This window comes from Elephantulus edwardii, unplaced genomic scaffold (assembly GCF_000299155.1).
Source record: "Elephantulus edwardii isolate Elephantulus edwardi_28Jun2011 unplaced genomic scaffold, EleEdw1.0 scaffold00099, whole genome shotgun sequence".
Lineage (NCBI taxonomy): Eukaryota > Metazoa > Chordata > Mammalia > Macroscelidea > Macroscelididae > Elephantulus > Elephantulus edwardii.
The window spans coordinates 6,864,577-6,877,239 of NW_006399849.1; the positions used below are offsets into that span (position 1 = coordinate 6,864,577).

General features: G+C 39.3%; 1 protein-coding gene across 5 annotated transcripts in view; it reads left to right on the top strand.

Annotated features, from left to right (window-relative positions):
* The window catches only part of PDE4D (phosphodiesterase 4D, cAMP-specific), a 2,352,803-nt gene that overhangs the window by 1,737,998 nt on the left and 602,142 nt on the right, over nucleotides 1–12,663 (top strand). The window contains exon 1 of one of the 5 annotated variants that reach the window (XM_006891516.1): nucleotides 7,214–7,335. The exons of the other annotated variants lie outside the window; for them this stretch is intronic. Within the exon in view, the coding sequence (XP_006891578.1) occupies nucleotides 7,214–7,335 (122 nt within the window). Of the gene's footprint in view, nucleotides 1–7,213; nucleotides 7,336–12,663 lie in introns of those variants that run through there. 5 annotated transcript variants of the gene reach the window in all.

A 12,663-nucleotide genomic window follows, 5' to 3' on the forward strand; every position in this document is an offset into this window, starting at 1 on the left:
TTGTTGTTGGTTTGTCTGTTTTGTTTTGTTTAAAAGAATGTTCTAATGGTACTTTTTTGGAGAACATTGTGTTGACCATCACCTTTGCTGTGTGGTTTTGCCTTGATAAGGTTTTCTTAGCCATAATATTTATGGTATTGGCTTTTTGTTTTCTGTGAGAAGTAAATCATCAGGTCTGTCTTGCTTGTCTGTTCTTGTTTGAAAGTTCCACTGAAACCTGTCCACCCTGATCATCACACTGGTGGTATTTGAAATGCTCATGGCATAGTTTTCAGTATCACAGCAACATGCAAGTAAGTCACTGCGGTATAACAAACTGACAGACTAGTGGTGAGCTGGCTGGGCACCACTTCACTGTGTTGTAAGTAAGGTCATTATGAGCTGAAATTGATTCAATGACATCTAACAACACGACAGTAGTTACAGAAGTGAGTTACCAGCCCTTTCTCCCACCAAAGCACTGAGTAAATACAAACTGCTGAACCCAGTTAGTTAACAATGATTTGCAAATCACTTGTGCAGTATCTTTCAGTATTTAATATCTTAAAAATTATTGTTCTTGCTAAGTAGTTAAGGAGGAGGGAGCTAAGAGGATAATTAAACAAATCTTGAGCACATCCAGCACCTTGAAGTCCCAGCAACCTTATTTAAAAATCAGGTGTTGTTCGGGGTGCTAGAATTACAAAGTAAAATAAAGCACAGTTCCTGCTCTCTCAAAACTGTAGTGCCATGGGGGATGAGTTATAAATATATGAGCAGCTATGGAACAGAGTTATATGCAAATAGAGAAATAGATGTAGGACATCTGAATAATACTGACAAGTGCCCACCATCCCCCTCAGGTGTCACTTGTGGTAAATAGGACAAGACAGACAGGCAGGGTCCTGTGCTAAGCTATAAAATTTAAATTTTTTTAATGTAATCGCTAAAGACTCTCCACAATTACTTGCTATGCATCAGAGAACTGCACAATGACTAAGGATGACAGAAGAGGAATTGATGCCTTTGAGTTGTGGTGCAGGAGAAGAGTCTTGAACCTACTATGGACTTCCAAGAAAACAGATAGGCCTTTCTTGGATAGAGTGAAACCAAGTTTCTCCTTGGAGGCAAGAATTTTGAAGCTCTGTCTCACATACTCTGGGCATGTGTCCAGGAGCGAGTTATCCTTAGAGAAGGACATCATGCTCAGAAGGGTAGAGGGACAGCAAAGGAAAGGAAGACCCCCAAGTGAGAATAGACTGATACAGTAACTAGGGCAATGGAGGTAAGTGTATTGGAGTCAGTGAGACTGGCTCGGAACAGGGCAGGTTTTAGAGTTGTTGTAAATGGAGTCACTATGAGTCGCAGGCAACTCAATGGCACATAACAGCAACAATCACTGATGAAATGGCACAAGGAAGCAGTAGTTAGAACAGAGCAGGGAAATGCTACATGGTCCAGGATCAGGAAAGGGGTGAGTCCATACCTTTTCAATGTATATGTTGAACCAATCCTCTGGGAGGCTTGGCTTAAGAAGAGGAATGTGGTCTCAGGACTGTAGGAAGAATCATCAACAAACTGTGTTATACAAATGACACAACCCTGCTTGCTGAAACTGAGGAAGACCTGAGGCATTTGCTGTAGAAGGTCATAGACTATAGTCTTCAATACAGATTAAAGCTCAGTATCCCGAAAACAAAAGTTCTTACCACAGGGCCAATTGGTAGCTTCATGACAGATGGAGAAGAGATTGAGATTGTTTACAACTTTAGCTTGCTTGTTTCCACAATCATCACTCTTGGGACCAACAGTCAGGAAATCAATAGACAAATTCCGTTGGCAAAGCCTGTTGTCAGGGACCCCTAACTAGAATAGTGAAGAACAACGATATCAGAATGGAGATTAAGGTGTACCTGATCCAGGCCATGGTTTTCACAAGTATTAGCTATGCTTCAGGGAGCTAGACAATGACAAAAAATGACAGAAGAAGAATCAAGATCTTTGAGTCATGATGCTGGAGAAGATTATTAAATATGCCAGTGACTACCAATAGAACAAACAAGTCTGTCCTGGAAAGGGTGAAACCAAGCTGCTCCCTGGAGACAAGGAATTTGAAGCTCCATCTCACATATTTTAAGCACATGGCCAGGAGGGATCAGTCTTTGGAGAAAGACATGATGCTTGGAAAGGTGGAGGAACAGCACATAAGAGGAAGACCCAAGACAAAAATAATTGAGTCCATGAGTGGAGAAATTAGATTAGGCCTGTCAGACCTAATCTGAAATTGTCTTAGTATAGGACAGGGTTTAGAGCCCACGCATATAGGGTCGTTATGGGTCACAGGCGACTCATATGACTTCTAAGTGGAATTTTCTCACAAGGATTTGATTACAACAGCACAAAGATGACGATTCTTAAGAAAGCTGTAGTTATTTTTTTTAGCACATAACAGATGCGTTGAGGGTCTTCATCAGGAAATACAAAGGTGGAAACCAGTAGATCCAGGGTAATTGGAGCAATGTGGTGATGTCTGCCTGCATTGGCAGTGGTACCATACGTTCCACAGTCCAAGGCTCAAGCCAACCTCACATAGTCTGGAGTGGGGAATGTCCTTCATGTGATAAATGAAGGGGATTGATTTGGCCAATTCTTATGATACTGCTGTGGACAGATGGTACCTCATCTTATGAAGCAGTATCTGCAGCTTTCCAAATGACCAATATCAAACTAGGGGGCAGCTGAAGGCTGGAAAAATCTTCAATAAATATTATTGGAAATATTAGGAGGGAAAAAAATCCTGTTGCCCTCAATTGGTATTTACTTAAAATTGTACTAAATTGTTAATTGGTTGGATTTTGAAAGCCCTACCATGCCTAATATACTGAATACAATTTGATTCCTCATACACTTTCATGTGATATCTGCCCTTGTTTTAATGATCTGAAGAATTTCAAATCAGAGTACTGAGACAGGTGGTTGCTTAAACATTTGTGCTGGACCCCTACCTGTCTATACCACAAAACCCCTTAATATTGTGGAAATATTAACATGGCATAGATGGGTAGGCTGATCATTCCTTAATGATTAATGAACTTGGTACAGACTGTTATTCTAACCCTTAGATTAAGCTGTATCTTTGTTTTCTCAAAGGTCAAGTCTTCAACTCCCTTTGTCCAGTCTCAGAGAAAGAGAATTGCTGGAGCTAGCAAGATTTGGTACTCCATCAAAGGCCAGTCTCTGCTAATTAGCAGAATTCTCACAGAGTCCAGATTTCTTGGCAGGTTGGAATTTAGTAGTAATCCCTTCTCACTCCAATTTAAGTACAAGTAATCCCCCGAAGAGACCCTGTCAGGCTCCAGGTCAATCATTGCCCAGATACAAGAGAAAATGTTCCTGCTAAGAAAACCGAGGAATTTTATCCACGAGAGGACACGTACTTCCCTCTCGAGAAGGCTGATGCTTGCCAATCAGTTTCTGATATTGGTTTGGAAATTCTTACTTGTCACAGCTCTTATTTTCTAGTGTGGAAAAATCACTGAGTTCGTTGCACTGCAATCCATGAAAGCACCCCGTTTGAATCCACTAGCCACTTCAGGGGAAGAGGATGGGCCATCTTCTCATGTGTGATTAAATGGCCTCTGAAAACTCGCTGGAGGTTAGCTATGGGTCAGTTCGAACTTGATGGTACTCAAAAACAAGCACCCTTCAGAAGGAGCTCTGGTGGCCTAGTGGGTAGCGGGTATGTTGTCAATCCAAGGCGGGGGAGGGGCAGTTCAAGTCCACCAGATACTCCGAGGGAGAAAGAAAGTCAGTCTTCATCTGTGTGATTTACAGCCTTGGGATAAAACCCATTGAAGGGTCAGCTATGAATTGGTTCAGATTCAGTGGCAATGAGCAATGAAAACCCACTATGAATCAATTCCAACTTGAGCAGAATGAGAGAGACAGGTTGTTCTTAGACCTCTAGGATGGCAGAATAAGTCCCAAACTAGCTTCTCAAGGTTGCCAGCTATAAATTACACACAATCAGACATGACTATTATTTTGGCAGTCATTAGACACCCCTTCTATGTTGCAAATGTTGGTGCTAAATGGCAGGACTCTGTCCATATTATTTTCCCTTGGGGAGAGAACTGTTTAAAAGGGATATATGAATGGGTATTCTTGTCATTCTAGAAGTCCAGAGTAAAGGCTACATAGTCGCCATGAAGTTGGGGGGAGGGATTGCATAACAATGACAGAGTTTTTCTTTTTCTTTTCAAGGAGAAGAGTGACTTTTTTGGGGGGCGAGGGGGTGGGCAGAGAGAAAAGTGCAACGTTGTATGACTGGAAACCCTAAGTCTCTGTAAACTTTTATTAAAATTAAAAAAAAGAATAGCTTGCTTTCTGATTATGTTATGCTTGGGGTATCCTTTCATTTTTTTTTTTTTTTTATGAGAAGCCAATCTTCTGCCATGGCACATATGAGCAAAGTCTTCACTCTTCAGTCTTTTAGGTCTAGGTATATTCAATTCAAATGTTACAGTGTTTACTCTCAAGTCAGTAGGTTTTCGGAACCAATACATCACTCGAAAGGAGATTGTCCATCTTCCTCCCATAATGTAGGTGGTGAATTCAAACTGTGTGCCTTTGGATTGGCAGTACAATTCCTTACCACTAAGCTACAAGAACTCCCTCTCAATTCAGATAGACTTTCCTTTTACCTTTGTAAACACTTCCAGCAACAATTTTGTTTTAAGAAGAACCCATATATATTCATTGGTCATTTTGAGAGTTCATTTTCTTGTTTTTATCCTATAAAGAAATATACTTGGATGTCAGTAGACACTATTGTTAAGAGTTTGAAAATGATCATCTTTCTACATGATTTATGAGAATGTGAACTGCCATGGGCTACTTAACGAATTGGCCTGCACTCTACAATCTAGCAATCCTACAGTGAAACTAAAATAACAATCATTAAATTAAAACATGCCAATATGTTTGTTTAATGTCCACCTGCTTCCTGAGCATTTGACCATCAATAGGGACTTGTTGATTAAATGTTGGCATAGTTATTATGTGAAATATTATTTAATAGTTAAAACTAATTCAAAATATGTTCATGATTCCTTTTAGGTACAAAACTATTTATAGAGGATTATGTACAGTACTTTCTCACTTAGAGAATACATTGTATGTCTGTGTGCTTACACACATGTAAGTGTATATGCAACTTTAATAAATATAAAAAGAAAGGATAAAAAACAATAAAATAAATTCTTTTGAAAAGCTTCAAAAAAGGAAAGAAAGGATTAATGGGAATTGAAAGAGAGTAAAATCATTTATACATCCCTATGTAATTTAACCCATTAAAAAGGACATGCACCATTTTATAATTAAAAAAGAGAACTGGGTAAAAATTATTGTTGTTATGTGTGGTCAAGTCGCTTATGACTCATAATGACCTTGTGAACAGTCCCCAAACTCTTAATAATACTGTGTACTGGCGTCTGAGCACCCAGCCTAGGGAAAAAGATTGGCCATCCATCTGTGAAACAACAAACCTTCAAAAACTCTTTGCACAGTAAAGCACACTTAAAATTAGACCAGCAGATACGGCACCTGAGGATGAGCCCTCTGGTTGGAAAACAAAGTGACATTATCCTAAGAAAAGTTGTCTTCCCTTTTGAGTTGGACATTTCTCAATTTAAGGGATGTCTGCTGTAAGCTAAGCATTATCTAGATTTAAGATCTAGATAGTTCTTAAATCTAGATACTAGGTACTAGATTTAAGTTCTCAAGTAAATACATTGTGCATATTTGAATCCTGAGTAAGAAATGACTTCTCAGTTTTAAGTCTTACCACTCAGAGTATGGTGAACTCCTCAAATCCTTACCCTACTAAGAAGACCTCTCAGGTATTCTGATTATAACACTAGTATATATAGATGAGCGCTCTGAGAGCTTTATGATAGGGAGTTGCATTGTCAAACCCAAAGGCATGCAGTTCAAATCCACTACCTGCTCTATGACAAAAAGATGGGTAATATCCTCCTGTGCAACTTATTACCTCTGAAAACCTGCTGCTGGTGCTGAACCTTTTCTCTGAGTCTCTGCTGCCTTGTTGTTGTGTGCCATCAAGTCAGAATCAACCCAGAGCTGATCCTCCAGCAGGTTTTCAGAAGCAGTAATCACATGGGAAGAGATTGTTCAGCTTTTATTTGATGCCATTTTTAATTGCTCCAATTTTAATTGTCTTACGAGCAATTAGCATAGATTGCCTGTTCAGTTTCCCATAGACTACAGAAGAGAGACTCTACAGAAGAGAGTTTGCCTGAGTTCTGGTGTCCTAGTGTGTAAGGAGTTATGCTGACAACCCCAAGGTAGGTGGTTCAAATCCACCAGCTGCTCAGTGGGAGAAAGATTAACAGCCTCCTCCTGAGGAATTTATAGCCTCTGAAAACCCATTGGAGAGTCAGTTATGAATAGGGCCTGCTGGAGGGTCAGCTGTGAGTAGGATCTAGCTGTCTCTAGCAATGAATTTGTGATTTCTAGAGTTTCTAATGAAAAGGGGAAACTAGTATTCTAGTAAAAAGGGTTAGTATTCAAGGGCTCTGCTTACAATTTTAATATAACTATGAGATTGAGTTAAGTTCTATTGTGAACAGTGCTTCATGCATGCATACCCACAATTTTTTAACCAGAAAATTGGAAAACCAGTCATAATCATTTCCATGTGCCCTTCTCATTTTCTGAGCATCTATGACCAGTTTACAAAACAACTTACCCCGCTTTGAAAAGCTAGCAAATAATTGCTTATTTCCTTTCTAACAGATGCAGGCTTGGTGTGTTGGTAAATAACTCTGATTACTCAACCACTGGTTGACGTTCTTTTACACCAGAGTGGGGGGAAATGCATTAAACCTTGCTGCCTACTCAGAGATTTGGCCTGAGTGGAAATAGGCTTTTCTGGAGCTACAGAATGTCTACTTCATCGGCTCAGCCAATAATTGGTCAGAGCATGACTCTGGTTAGAAATAAGCAGTGCGCTTCCTGTAACCATGAAGAGAAAACAAGGTAGTGCCTGTAGCCTCCCAGAAACACGCGTTTACTTTTGGAGAAAAGAAGCCCTCAGCGCCCTGGGAGCAGCCTATGTATGAAATCCATTATCTGACTCGTTCTTGCCAGCGCTCCCCGGAATGCTAGGCTGACTGCTAAGATTTCTTTTCACTTCCTGCCTTGTGGAAAAAAAATGAGTTTGCCAACCAGCTGTGAGTACCTATCGCTGGGGAAGGTGGCTCGAGTCCGAAGCGCTTATGTGCATGGATCTCCTTATGCAACCAAGCCCATTGACATTAAACCTCAGAGGCGACGGTAATTGCTTTCCTTTCTTCTGGCTGCTTGTCAGGGAATTGTGTTGTGTTGCCCTTTTCGTGGCTGCTTTGGAGGTCTGCTGAGCTGGGAGGGTCAGGGTGAGAGGTTAGATTTAAAAAAATCCAGCGGACTGGTTGGCTAGGAAAAAATTAACCAAAGAGAAAAGCTGGCAGATCATCTCAGTTTAGCTATTCAGCAAAAGCTGGTCTGGTTTTAAGGGCTGTGAGGTTTTAGTTATTGGGAAATTTGGGGTGCTAGTGTGGACTATAAGGTCTATTTTACTACCACGTTTAACCAAACAATCATTATGTTTCATTAATGGTTTGTAATACCAGATGCCAAACTTGTCACAATCAATACCCAGCCGTTCACGATTCCAATGTGAGAGAAATGTGCGAGGGTTTAAAAAAAAAAAAAGTTTCTTATTCATTTGGTGATTAGGAGGTCCATAAATAGATCACTTTTTTCTTCCCTGTAAGGAAATTGCCATTTCTAGATGGGAGTCCCAACATTGTGCTCACACCCTCCCTCCACCCACCCCCTCCCCACATTCACACCCTCCCCCATTGGACCAATTTGTGTTATCTAATTAGGAGTTTCAAAGTTGAGATTAGTGTTTTAATTACAGGGGACAGGAGTGTGTACTAAGGCAGACTCTTGGTACAACCTCCAGCCTTTCTATTCAGTGTCTGAATGGTAATAATGTGTTTGGGTAATATGACCAAAAGTCATCTGTCAGTTCTGGTTTCACACAACAGTATTCTGCATTTCACAGTGAGCCTCAGAAGCATTTTATAGGGTTATATTAGTCTCTGTGTGAAAACACTAGTTCTAATTTTATGAATTTTTGGAATAAAAGTTAAAATTTTAAAAGTAATATAGTTAGCCTTAAGATGGCCTTCTTTTCCTATTTACTCTCGCTCTCTCTCTCACACACACACACACAGACAAATATATGCACACACATGCAAAGTGACATATAAAGAAATATTTTTGATCAGGTAAGACTTTATTATCAACATGAAATAATATTCACACATTTGACTAGTTAAAACGAAACAAAACAAAAACATGGTTTCAAACCTTTGGCTAAATCTTTGGGTTAGTTTTCCAACTGTTAAAAACAGATATTTTTAAAAGAAAATTTATTTTCTAGAAGTGAGATCTCTGATTTTTGTTAGGGGTTTCACATCGTTTTTTTTCAGAAGGGTAAGGGTTTTACAGTCCGACTCCGATACTGCTTGACTCTTGTACTGTTTAGTAAACTGACATGTTAATATGAAGCAATAAGCTAAATTCTGAAACACACAACCCGGTTCAATTGCTCTAAGTCACTTCATTTTGTTCTGTAGTTGGTAATGTAAGACTACAAGCCAGTGTAAACTATTAAATCCACATATAAATCCTATGTCTGTATTCATGTTACTTTTTTTTTATGTTACTTTATTTTGCTTAAAAGTCATATTTAAATGGGAAAATAAAAGTGAAAGTCCATTGAATTATTTTTTGTGCATGTGTGTAGGTTGATGTGTTTAAACTTTTAGCATGGACTCAACCCCGGTCAGCTTTTAATTAGGGTATCAGTATATATTTCGCAAGCAAATGTTTTCATAAAGCATTTTACAATATCAATATTTGGAATAATAGAACCTGGACTTTTCAAATATATCAGAGTCCAATTTTCCTTTAGGAAAGCATGTTGCTAATATCCTGCAAGTAAATCAACTAAATTATTTTTCTCTGTGTGAAAGACATTGTAACTTAAATCATTCTATCCAGAGCTTTTGTTCTATGAAAACACAGTTGGACAGCAGATTAGCAATGAAAAGGATGTTTGGAAAAAGGGAATAAATGAATTGAGGGCCCAACTCATAGAGAATTTAAAAAGAAAAATCCTGGAATTCATTCTCTAAATTTCAAATATAAAATATAGCTTTGAACATAATTGGAAACTGCTGAGAAAAGTCATATACCTGGGAATATAACCCATCCATTACCGACAAACTGATTCCCGTTCATGTTTACCCCTCCGCCAGTTTTCTGCGCTAGTAAATCTTGATGGCTGATAAATGCTCATCTCTCTGCTTCGGAGTCACAAGTGGGTTCTAACCGCTCACCTTTCAGTTAGAGGTTTGACAGGCAACCAGTTACACAACTAGGGTACCTTCCTAGAAAGGTAAGTCAATCAATATCGTATATTCACTTAAATATACTCACAATTAGATGGTTTGATTTCCAGGATGTCTCTAAGATTTAACTAAAGTAGTATGCTTAAATATATTTTCATAAAGCCACATTTGTGCGGTGAGGCAGAAAGAAAGATATTTTCTTAATTACTAGTAAAGAAGAAAAAAAGAGATGAAAAACAGTTAAAGAATGGAAACTATGCATTGATGCTTTATCTTAACTAATGTTGGGAGCTTCAGTTGCATAGTCCCTAGGGAGTTGTGCCATTTACTTAAAAGTGGTGCCTCTTTAGCAGTTTGAATCCAACAGCAATTCCAGGGGAGAAAGATGGGCAGTCTCCTCCCATGTGATTGGCAGCCTCTGAAAACCCACTGGAGGGTCAGTTATGAGTTGGATCTGACTCAATGCGATGAGAGTGGATTTGAAAATCAGATTGCTTTTCCATAAGTTTGAAGTCATGCAAAGAACATTTTCTTTTAATATAATCCAATAAAATTCAGTGAAGTCAGAAACCTAACACATACATACAAAACCCAGCTCCATTTAAATCCAAGTATATCCTTCTAAGAGAAGTCTGGTTGGCATCGGTCAAATAATGAACTGCACACTAAAAGGTATTCTGTTTCTGCAAATCTCTCCAGCCTCAGAAAGCCTTCCAGGCACTTCCACTCTGTCCTGTAGGTGGTGTAATGAGTAGGAACTAACTTGAGGCTAGTGGATTTGCTTTAGTTTAATATATATTCAGATAAAAAATGACTTAATAAAGCAACATAAGGTTTCTCTAAGAAGCCTGAGAAATAGCTTTCAAATGGAAAGTGAATGATGGGAAAAGTGTGGTATCATGGCCCTTAGTAATTCTGAATTTTATTTCCACGGTGACAATAAGATATTAGGAAGCAGTATACTCAAACTTTTAGCTCAGTGTTGAAGGGAATGTCAGCCTCTCTTTGACTTATATTCCTCTGTTTATTTTTTTTTATCTTTTGTATATTGCTTTCACAAATCCAAGAACTCTGTTTTCATTCTCTTATAAAAAATTATAATTTACTTTTTATTTTAGAAAGCTTAGATTCTTCAGCCCTAATATTGTTGTTGCTGTGTGCTGTTGCATGAGAACAACTCAAAGCTGATCCTCCAATAGATTTTCAGAGGCAGTAAAAATATCACAGAGGAGGAGATTGCCCATCTTTCACACTTGGAACAGCTGGTGGGTTTGAACTGCCTGCCTTTGAGTTGGCAGTACAACTCTTTTACCACTAGGCCATCAGCACTCCCAAGAGAGTTATATGAAGATTTAATAATTTAATATAATTTAGTTCTTCCACCCCTCCTATCTAATTAAACCTGCACCGTTTGCTTCAGTAAGTGGGGATCATGTGCTTAGTACTGCTGGCCAGCAAAACAAGGCTGGTTATTTATTTCTGCATCATAGTAATCTATGATACTGACAGCAGGAGAAAAAGGCAATGGAGGAGTGATGGGGAGTTGTGAGAGAAAAAACAAAACCTGCAACATAATAAATGTGATAGAGACACAGAAGTCCTGTGCAATTAGCTGCAAAAATTATGACATATACATCCAATTCTGTTTGTCCTATTTTACTGTTCAACTCATATTTCTCATTAAATAAATAAGGACTCAGAGCATTGAGGGAGACAAGGAACCACAGGGCCTTGATCAAGTACAAACTGCCTGTGCTCTGGGGCAAAGCAAGGGTGATGTTGGCTCTGTGACAGTTCCCTTCCTCAAACCATTCAGTTGTTAGGCCACGTGTGTTTCTGGCTGGTAGGTGCAAAAGGCTCTGAGCTTCCCCTCAACAATAGATGCTGCTTCTCTCATCATGTCTGGCCACTGTTTTTCTACAGTTAGGCCTGTTTTTGCCAATAGTGCTGACATCAAAGAAACACAGCGTTCAAAGAGTCAAATGAAAGGAATCCTGCATTCAGAGCTACAAGTTTAAGTGTATGTTAGGAGGGAATATATCTTCTAGTTTCTCCTTAGAGAAAGGTTTAAAAGTTAAAAAAAACAACAACAACACACACACACACACACACACACACACACACACACACACAAAACCCCAAAACCCCACAAATCTGAGTCATGCACTTAGATTTCTGACCAATCATCAAACTATTCCTATACTTAACTGGTATCCATAGAGACGATTTGCTAGTAACGATTTGGGGCGAGGATAGGAACTGGACTCTGATTCCTGATTAATCAGTGACCTCGTGTTTTTAAAAATGGATTCAATCAATGAGCCTGAACATTCAGAAGTCAGGCATTACAGAGTCCAGGGGAACACTTTGCTGTTCTGGTTCCAAAGAGACACAATTAGACTTTGTATCTACAGTCAATTTCCATCAAATAAATGGGACTGTTTTAATTAGACACAGATCATCATTCCAGTTGGTCCTGTTGGTGGTGGTGTGTGCCTGCTAGGAAAGGACCCATGGTTGACTCTTCAGCTAGTTTTCAGAGGCAGCAGTAAATTGCACAGGAAGAGATTGCCCATCCCTTTCCAGCGGAACAGCTGCTGGATTCAAACAATGTTCCTTTGCAATTGTGAAGTGGTTTCTTCCCATTAAACCACTAGAGCTCCCTAGACCAAACTGGACCTGGACCAACAATGTTTTTGTAGAGTCCCCCCTTTTTAAAGGGGTAATTAAATACAGTAACTGGGGTAATTGGGATAGGTGTGTAAGAATCAGTGAGACTGGCTCAGGACAGGGCCGGCTTCAGAGCTGCTGTACATAGGGTCAGTCTGAGTCGCAGGAAAATCAATAGCACATAATAACAATAACTAATTAATGAAATATCAAAGTAACTAATTTATCTCAATTTGGTGTAAGTTCCCTCCACAAGAACATTTGGCAATGTCTAGGTAATTTTTTTGTCATCAAGATTAGAAGGAAGCCTGGGAAAGCAATGATTTCCTATTGACATCAAATAGTGCTGAGTTTATGCAGAGCAGATTATCCGAGAGGCTGGGCTCTATGAGGAGAATTGTGGCATCAGGATTGGTGGAAGATCTATTAACAGTCTCCGTTATGCAGATGACACAACCCTGCTTGCTGAAACTGAGGAAGACCTCATGCACTTGCTGCGAAGGGTCAAGGACTGCAGCCTTCAGTATGG